The sequence below is a fragment of the Thamnophis sirtalis genome, unplaced genomic scaffold, assembly GCF_051295495.1.
Source record: "Thamnophis sirtalis isolate CommonGarterSnake01/CBP01778 unplaced genomic scaffold, rThaSir2_p1.2 scaffold_7, whole genome shotgun sequence".
In the NCBI taxonomy this organism is placed as follows: domain Eukaryota; kingdom Metazoa; phylum Chordata; class Lepidosauria; order Squamata; family Natricidae; genus Thamnophis; species Thamnophis sirtalis.
In genome coordinates this window covers 84,272,849-84,282,893 of record NW_028261387.1, presented here as the reverse complement: position 1 = coordinate 84,282,893, position 10,045 = coordinate 84,272,849, and the positions used below count along the sequence as shown (strand labels likewise).

The following is a 10,045-nucleotide window of genomic DNA, read 5'->3' as shown; positions in this document are numbered from 1 at the left end:
ATGTTTTAACTGCCACCCTAGTGCACAGATTTAACATGTATGGAGAGGAAGAAGTATATTATTTATGCTTTCAATTTTTTTTGACAAAGTCCCTACGCATTTTCATTTGGCAGAATAAATATTTTCCCCAACTGACCTGAGAAACAAGATCAAAGAGTATCTTCCTATTGTAGAAAAGGTAACATATCAAAGAGATAAGTATGTACAGGTCTCTACAGAAAAGACACAAAACAATACACGCTTGAGTTGTTTGCCAAAAGAGATGTTGGAATATTTGTGCAATACAAAAAAATGCTGTAAAGTGATTTAAGGACATTGATTTCATGCAAAATTGTAGAAGGAAAAGTTAGATTAAATAAGCAGCACGGAGCAGCTGAGAAAATAAGTTGCTTTCCTATCTTCAGGGCCAACTTTCCACTTCTCAAAGGAGACAAAGTGATTCTTAGTCTACTTTCGGAGGCATAAATAGAGAAAATGATAAAAATGGGATTGTATAGAGAATTTGGTGAAGAGAAATTACGTAGTGAACTCATTGGGATTCAAATGTGCAACTAATTGCACATATAAAAGCAAAGCACATGTAAAGAAGCTCAGATCCTTGGCAAATATTAGCACGGATAGTTTTTTACTTTTAAGATACAAGAGAAAGGCAGATTGATGATGGCTACCCCTTCATATTGAACTCTGTTTTAAAAATAGGTAACTTATTCCTTAGATTTCTATAACCAATCTATCTTCATCATCACTGCTGCTTATGTCATCGTATTCCAAATGAATTGGCTTATTCGTTGCTTCCAAGTTTTGCTTTTGATTAGATGGAGTTCCAGGTAAGGATTTAGTTGAAACTGACATCTCAGTAAGTAGTCTTGATGTGAGTGAAACAGGACATAGACTTTGGCAGGTGGAAGCATGTTGCTCTTTTAAAGGAGGAGACAAATCTCTCTCCATGAATTGTTCTGTTCTTTCTGCAATAGGAATGGGGGGCTTTAGAATAAGAACATTTTTATCCTTTGATTCTAAGTTATTACAGCCTCTGTTTGAACAAAGAAAAATAGGTCTAGTAGTCTGAGATCCAACAAAGTTACACAGCTGGTTCTTCTTTGTATCTTTGAGTTCCAAATGATAAGGTTCAGTGGAAGGTCCGTTGTACTCAGAATCTACGTCTGGGTGGGGTTCTTTTGGAAAAATTCCCAGGGAGCAACTATCTAGACTACTGCATTTTTCTGCTGATATATTATTAGACGATGGACAGGAGTATGTAGTTACTTCTGGAATTGTAGAAATTCTTTGAAGAAATAAGTTGTCACTTGAGCATTTGTTCAGTCCAGGTGTATCCTACCAGACATAAAGAAATTATCAATTCACCAGTTGCTATAAACTACTAGTTATAAGTGTGTGTGTCACTGAATTCCACTTTCTGCTGGAAGAACAATGGGAAGCATTAATACATCCTTGACCTGCTTGAGGATTTCTTCACAGCAGCTGATTGGCCATTTTGGGAAGAGAATGTTGGACAAGTTCAGTGATTAAGCCAATACGGCTGTCCTCTAGAATGCTAATAGCATAATCGGCAAGAATGTCTTCCCATGACATGCTTTGTGTTAAGTATCTCATGCAATTTGTCTTGCAACTGAAATATATATTTTCACATAAAATTGGATTCCATAAGAATGGCCACAACACAATAAATCTTTTAAATAATTAATTTACTAAATATTAACAATATATTTAGCCACTAGCCATCATGAATGCTGCAACAGTACAATACCATACTATTCTTTCTTGGTACTAAATAATTGGTACAAAGCAAAATGTATTCCATTCATTATCCAATACTTTACAACTCAAGTTTTTATTCTGGCTCTTTAATCTTATCTTTCCAAGTTCTTCCTAACAATCCTCTCCATTCTAAAGGCCCTCTTCTTAATATGGCCTATTAATGCAAACATTTTATTTGATGGATTTTAAGCAGATGTTACTATTCGTTTGTTAAACAATCAAATTAATAACCCACTTGCCAGATTAAAATGAAGCTACCTGATTTATCATGGGAAAAAATGTCATGCATAAATCACTCCTTACTTGTTTCATCTTATCTTCTTCTAAATGGAAAGATGCTTTATTGGTTGTGCTGTAATGTGGCTGTTGCAGATTTTTGTCATTTCCTAGTTGGAAAAAAATACTTTTATTAACAAGATTACTGATGCTGATGCACTCACTCGTTTCTCAGAGAAGTATGTGGATTTTGTTTAAATCTCATTTCACAAATGTTAATACGTTTGAGAAATTGAATAATTTATAGGCATCTCTTTAATTTTGATTAGTTAGATAACTTTGCCGGTTTATTCCCTTGGGATAAAAATGGGTTAAGATGTAATTCTAATTGTGACTTCAATTATGATCTTAAGTCAAAGACTACTTGTATGTACAAATCATACAAAAAGTTTTAAAGATCAACATTTAACTGAAACCAGAACTTTTCTTGCTGGAATGAATGGCCCATCAATTAGAGAAAAAAAGGCATGGAAAATTATGTACAAAAATTGGAAGATTCTGAAATAAACCACAACAGAGGAATGCTTGGTGAAGATGACAGAACTAGCAGAGAAGGCAAAACTAACTTGTTATATTGATTAGTGAAAAATCAATATATCTTTATCAGTGACTAGAAACTGCTTATGGACTTTTTGTCAGGAAAACAAGTGTGATTTATGGGTTGAAGAGTATAAACAGTACCTTACTGAAAGAAGAAAATTATGAGGTAACCTTAAAGAGAGAATGTAAAATATAAAATATAAAAAGAAGAGCCAAGGTGGCGCAGTGGTTAAATGCAGCACTGGAGGCTACTGCTAGATCAGCAGGTCAGCGGTTCAAATCTCACCGGCTCAGGGTTGACTCAGCCTTCCATCCTTCCGAGGTGGGTAAAATGAGGACCCAGATTGTTGGGGGCAATATGCTGACTCTCTGTAAACCGCTTAGAGAGGCCTGAAAGGCCTATGAAGCGGTATATAAGTCTACTGCTATTGCTATTGCTATAAAAGCATTTATAACTGCTGTCAAAAAAAATCTGAAGTTGCTTCTTTATAACTTTTTATTTATTTCTATTTTCTTTCTTATTTTCTCTTATTCTCTGTTCTCCTTTATTTTCTTCATTTCTAATATTGCTTTGTTAAAATTTTCCTCATTAAAATTACATGTTAAAATATAAGTACATTAAAGAGATTTGGTCCTAGAGAATTGGTGAGAATCAAATTGTACAATGAATATACAAGAAAAGAATGGGTTAAGAGAAGGATGGCAAAAAAAATAATGGGAGGAGTTCACGCAATCCTTAAGAACAGGCAGAAGTATGAAGAATAAAAAGAGTGTGATGGTGCAAGGGTGGTTTGTGGAAAGGCATAGTGAATGGTGAGGCTGAAATTATTCCACATTGCCTCTATGACTGGGAAAGGTGGAAGGAAAAAAGCAGAAAAAGGGACAACCAGAAGCAAGGTGGATAACTATCCATGTGGTCACTAAAAATTGACAACTTGATGCCACATAATCAAGAAATGGTGAATGATGTAAATTAGATGTAACCCTTTGCTATCTCATGCCTATCATATATATCTTTTGCTGATTATTTCTTACTTTTTTTCTGGTTTTCCACAACTGCTTTCACCAAAAGAAAATAACGCAATGGGTTCCTATATATTCTTTTCTTTTTTTTTTATTTCAAAAGTTTTATTTCTTTTAAGGCAAACATTTCATCATTCCTCAATCAGTAAGACATCGAAGTACAAATTCTTGTATATCAAAATAATTCTAGTTTGCCACCAAATTCTTGTCTAGCCTAATATATACCCCTCCCTCCCTCTACCCTCTCCTCCAACCCCCCTCCACCTTCCCCCCCCCCCCGACTTCCCAGAACCCGTACACTATGGATTTCTAACAAACACAGTCTAAAATCTATTGAGGAAAAAAAAAGAAATAAAAAAAATTAATAACATTCTACATTGATCTTAGCTTCTTCTTGCTGAACCAACTTTAAACAATTTAAATCATTTCTGATCTTAAGCATAGGCTAACTGGAATTTCTTGGTCCCATATTTATTTTGTATATAGTCAATCCATTTTTTCCAGTCTCGTTTATATCTCTCATTTGAGTGATCTTTAAGATATGCCGATATTTTAGCCATCTCAGCTAAGTTTGTAACTTTCAATGTCCATTCTTGAGTTGTAGGCAAGTCTTCCTTCTTCCTATATATTCTTATGGAAAATTTGACTGGCAACAAATGTAAAGTGCCAAGAAAGTCCAATTTTTACATATCTTCTCAGAATTATAATTATTTTTATAACTATGGAAAATAAAAAATAGATTAATTTGTGTTCATAAATTGTTTTACTACTTGAATTCTAAGATCTGAAGAACACAGGATAGAATTGAGAAATCCAGTACAAAGGCTTTTTAAAAAAAATATCTTACTGCAGTAGAAAAGCTGGGCCTGGTAAATTGTATGCTTAGAAATTCAAGTTGTTCTTTACCGTAACCTATTATAAGTTCAAAGTCTCCAAGAAAAGTGACATTAAGGAGCTAATCCAGGATAATTGGAGCTGGAAAAAAGTGAGAGAAGCAAGAGACTGACTAACGCCTAAAACCAAGTCCCAAGTATGATTCAAAGTAAAACTGCACAGGAATCCTGGAGCACATGTAAACAACATAGAAATTCAAAATTCACAATGTCTTATAGTAGCAATCATATCATTATATTGGTTATCTACTACCAGGCAATATAATACTTCAACATTTCAATTTGCTTTAACCTGCCTTCAGGTCAGTTTTTATTCCTGGCAACTGCCCGGGCGAGTCCCTGCAGTCTTCTTGCCAAGATTTTAGAACTGGTTTGCCATTACAGTAGAACCTCTGGTCACAACCATAATTCGTTCCATAACTTTGGTTGTGACCTGAACCTAATTATGGAAATTTGGCACTTACAAAATAATGGCGTGGAAGGGGAAATCGGCCGGGGGGGGGGGGGGGATGTGAATTTTTTGGTCAGAACCTGATTTGATTTGATGACTAGAGGTTCTACTGTACCTCCATAGAGCTGAGAAAGAATAACTAGCCCAAAATCAGTCTGCTGGTTTTATACCTAAAGTAAAAGTAGACCTCAAGTCTCCTGGTTTCTAGCTTGTTGCTTTAATTACTATAACAAATTCTGTAGTTACAAATATCTTAACAATAAAGAACATAGTAAAATATGTTTAGAATGAACTACCCGGGTTCTGCAGGATGACTGTTAAATCCAAGAAGTCTGGGCAATGGCCTAAGGGTATCCTACAATCTGTTGGGATCTTTGAATGAGGGAATTTTTCAGGACAGATGTTGGAGGAAATCCTTAAACTCCGAATAGCTTCCCTTATTCTTCATTTTCTTTTATTCATATCCTGCCTTTCATTTAATAGATTATGGCAACATGCAGAAGAGACTCCCCCATATTTTTCCCATCAACTGTAACCTTGTGAGCAAAGATGTCTGCAAGATACACTCCAAAATGTCAAGAGGCCACAAGGATAAAATTGAAGCTGCCTGTTTTTAAAATCTGTGCTGCATTAAAAGCAGACAGAACTTTGATCACATACCACGATGCCAATCATCTTGACTTTTTCAACCACACAATTCTGCCTATGTGGTATGCTGGACTGATAAAGAATGATTGTTGAAATGCAGCCATTGAGCTTTCTTTGCCTGCAATTATTTTTTTCAGGCATATTGATAAGCTTTATTCCCAGGTTAAAAGTCCATCAAAAAAGATTTTTCCCTAATTAAAGAAGGGGAAAGAATTCCTCTTAAAGAAGAGTAGAAAATATGTTAAGTTAGAGGTATAAACAAGATGATAATTGTTAGATTATGATGAAGATAATTATGATTAACAGTATTGTGTTTTTATTAGAAAATACATTAAGAGAAAAATGAATAGGTTAATAATGTTTAATTGTTTAATACAATGTAATTTTAAGGTTAGATAATTAATGTGGATGATGATGTAAATTCTGAAAGCTGTTGCACAGAGATATTTGTACCCAGGCAACACACTGTATAAGGAAAGAAGAAATATTTATATGTTAAAAATAAAAAAACACTTTTTTAAAAAAGATTATTAGATTGGCGAAAAATGTGATGATAGCCAACATTATGTAGTTTTTATTTTCTGTTGTCGCAAACTGAAATATGAATACCAGAAATAAGAGCAATTATCCATGTTGAGCAGGAAGACCCCACAAATGTTAAGGGGCAGCTGCCTTTGACTTCAGACATTTTTGTCATTTTCATTTCCCCTCCTATTTGGCTTACCTAGTGAAGTCGTTGGAAAACAATGGCATTTTCCACAATGCTCCCAAATGTCAGAAGCGTTGATGTGGGAATGCTTTCTGGAAGTCCTCAAACCCCAGCATTGCTTGCTTGACTGGTGGCTTCTGAGAAGACGATGTCTTTGTGAGTGATGATCTTCATGTCTATATAATGAAATCTAGAAATTAATATTATGTCTTTAGAACATCCCTCAAGCTCATATTTCATTACAAATGTTTAGGACTGATTCGCTTGCCAAACTTCAGTAATCCAGAAAAAATAATATTTCTTCCAGTTTGTCTCAATGGGGAAAAATTATGTTCAATGTAACCGACTGTAATGTCTAATACAATGTAATGTAATGTTCAACTATCATCTTATTAAATCTAACACTTGTGCATTTAAAAATACCAAAAAATATCCTACTTGAAACAAATGAAACTATTATCTCATTAAAATGTGGTTCCATTTTTATTCCTGCTTCCAAATCTCCTTGATGATATAATCTGTTTTGTCTGGTTTAAATTGGTTGTGGCACTGAAAAGGAAGTTCTCATCCAAAACCAAATAGCTGTTCTGTCTTTGGAGATTTCTATATAATTTTAACCATGTTTAATATAACATTTTTTTCCTCCTACAGAAAAAGTTTCAGCTACCAGTACATAAGCCTTATGATTTTATCCAACCTGAGCAAAAAAAGTTTCTAATGATTTTTGCATCAATTTTAAACTGGGATAAATGAAATCATTTTTTTCAAATACCAGAATTTGAATCCCATATTGATCAAATGTAAAAACAAAAATGTCCTATTTGATGCTTTCAGTATTAAATATCTGCTCTTTTTCCCCTGTTTGCGTTTCCCTTTTCCTACTAAGGTGTACATTATGGGTTTTCTGCAAGCAAAGAAAGAAAAAAATGTAGTAGAGATCAAATAATACAGGTAGTTTCAGCAGTTCATTTAATGACAGTTCAAAGTTATAATAGCACTGAAAAAAGTGACTTATGATCGTTTTTCACACTTACAACCTTTGTAGCATCCCCATGATCATATGATCAAAACTCCGATCACTGTTGCTGTTTCCCAAGGCCATGTGATCACCTTTTGTCACATTCTGATAAGCAAAATCAATGGGGAAGCCAGATTTTGTAACAACCATGTTACTAACTTATCAACTGCAGTGATTCACTTAACACCTGTGGCAACAATGGTCGTAAAATGGGGCAAAGCTCACTTAAATGTCTCTATTAACAACAGAAATTTTGGGTTCAATTGTGGTCATAAATTGAGGACTACCTGTAATATGTTGGAGTGAACCAGTGGAGGGTTGCAGGCGGTACGCCCCAGTACATGCCTGCCCGGAGCACCAGGTACCGTTCCGGTATGGTGCTCCGCAGGGCCCACCCGCCCGAGCTCCTTACCTATATTTGAGCTCTTCGGGGCTTCCACACATAGAGCACACTGCGCCTGCGCAATGCTCTGTCAAGCAACTGGAGGCACACAGAGGTGTTGCAAGAGGTAAGGACTCATGCGCATGCTGTGCGTGCATGCTGCACGCGTTCATGTGCTGGACGCTGGGCCCCATTACACTGTACCGGTTGCAACGGGATCCAGAACCCACCATTGGCATGAACATTTTATTTTCCTGGAGAGAGGTCCAATTGGCAAAAACCACTGAACAGCTTTTTTTTGTAATTGTTAACAGAAATAAAGTTTATCTGCAGAAAATGCAATATATATAACTGGCTGACTACATTCTACCAAGAGAGGTTCAAGAAAAGTATGTTTAGAGAACAAAGGCAGGGAAGAAGCTCTTGACATTAGCTACCTTATAAATAAAGAGGCGGCAAAACAACAAATATGAAGGCAGAGGAATTTCCTAATTCTTTAATCATGGGTAGCGTGATAAAATGTATGCCATGATGCAAAAGCTAAAACCTAATTACTTATAGCACAAGTAGGACAGGATTTCTGTCATGATGTTACGGTGTACTGATTATTGTATTGAAGATGTCTGCCCTCTTGCCCCTTGACATCAATAGATTATGAAGACTGAGATACATGACATCTGAAGTCACAACATAATAGTTAATCCAGGAACTTAATTTAAGACTTTTAAAGATTAGTAGATTACTTGTGTCAGTGTTAGTACTACTACAGCACAATCCATGTAAATGTCCTACTTCTTTCTAAAATAAAATTTGGAGAAATTCTCCTCACAAAGAGTTTCCACCATATCGTTCAGTTATGAATGTTATTCACAATCAAAGGAAAATTGTTCTTCTAAGACTAAACCCCCATTTCTTACCGCTTGGGGTTAATCTTCACTTTTATCCTTTTTAAGTTTCTCTTTTCTCTCCTTTTGTAAAGTTTTTCTTTTTTCCTTTCGAGTTCTGGCATGCTTTTGGAGACTTCCTGAGCATCAGTGTTTAAAATGTACTTCTGTAAATTCAAAAAATGAATAACATTGCATGACAAAAATCAAAATGTAAACAACGGCATACAAAACAAAAATAGTGGAACAGTTTGTCTCCTCTCAAAAGAATGTTGGATATAGTTGTGATTGTTTTGTTATGTGCTTGGTTACCATTTTGTATTTTGTATTTATATATTGTAATGTTTATTGTAAAGACTTTTCCCCTTATTTGATTTCTTCTTTGTTCTTATGCTGTATACCCCCCAGTCATAGTGGTTGACTTGACAGCCTTATAAATCTTATAAAGAAAGAAAACATCTCCATCTTATGAGAGCCACCGTGGCAGTACAATGCTGTCCTTATAATGCCAGAAAAGACACATTTATTCTTCCAATTTTTAAATGTGTTTTCTTTTATTTTAATTACAGCACATATTATTTATAAATATCTCATTTTTGCAAAAGAATGAGAATGGTTCTCTGCTTTCCAGAAGCGCATCCAGAGGATCAGAACGATGGGAATCTATCTTCCCAGTGCTGCACACTTTCTTCTGAGGTGCAAACTGCAAACTGATTATGGAAGAAATGGAGTATTCAAAGCAGTGGTGAAATCTAAAAAAATTTCCTACCAGTTCTGTGGGTGTGGCTTGGTGAGGGGTATCATATGACTGTGGGTGTGGCTATGTAGTCATGTGACTGGGGGATCAAAATACAGAAACTCACTTTAACAATATCCTGCTGGAGCAGGGGGTTGGACTAAATGACCTCCAGGTCCCTTCCAGCCATGGATTGCTGTGCTCTTTCAAGGTATCCTCTGATGCTGCGCCTAGTGCCAGGTCTGTGGTCCTTCCTCCCTCTCCTTTTTCCGCCTTCCCTTCCCCTCTCACTCTCTCTCTCTCTCTCTCTTTCACAGCACACCCCACCCCATGTTTTTGGCCTAGCAGGCCTCAGGGAAGCCTCCTAGGAGCAAAATTGGACCCCAAATGCTAAAAAAAAAGTTCCTACCATCACATAGCACATTGTCAGATTGTCAGAACTTTTTTTACTTTGTTAAGCATTTTTTACTAATGGTTTGGGCGAACCAGCCCAAACCAGTAATTCAAAGGCATTTCTAATATGGCAGGGAACTAATTTCTCTAATCCCAGACAATTCAGAGTATTTCTGAGTTACATAAAATTAGAGACAGCCTCACTAATCCCCCTCCTGGGAAATTAGACTTGGGTGGCTAATAAATTTTAAATGATCAGGATCATGATGATAAATATATAACCTTCATGGCAACATATTCTCAAAATTCCAAG

The 10,045-nt window shown here is 35.7% G+C and overlaps 1 protein-coding gene and 1 long non-coding RNA gene across 3 annotated transcripts in view; one reads left to right on the top strand and one right to left on the bottom strand.

The window, feature by feature from the left end:
* Positions 1-242: 242 nt before the first annotated feature.
* Positions 243-10,045, bottom strand: part of ZNF831 (zinc finger protein 831) — a 61,940-nt gene continuing 52,137 nt past the window's right edge. Inside the window, exons 4-7 of one of the 2 annotated variants that reach the window (XM_087720525.1) lie at positions 8,637-8,770; positions 6,335-6,495; positions 2,083-2,165; positions 243-1,335 (exon numbers count right to left, since the gene is read on the bottom strand). In XM_087720525.1, coding sequence (XP_087576651.1) covers positions 712-1,335; positions 2,083-2,165; positions 6,335-6,495; positions 8,637-8,770 — 1,002 coding nt within the window. In that variant the 3' untranslated portion in view covers positions 243-711. Of the gene's footprint in view, positions 1,336-2,037; positions 2,166-6,334; positions 6,496-8,636; positions 8,771-10,045 lie in introns of both variants that reach the window. The other variant, XM_087720524.1, reaches the window with a different exon arrangement.
* On the top strand, positions 1,288-6,805 carry LOC148044744 (uncharacterized). Its single transcript, XR_015697368.1, has 2 exons — positions 1,288-2,234; positions 5,446-6,805. It is a non-coding gene; the product is annotated as an uncharacterized LOC148044744 (long non-coding RNA).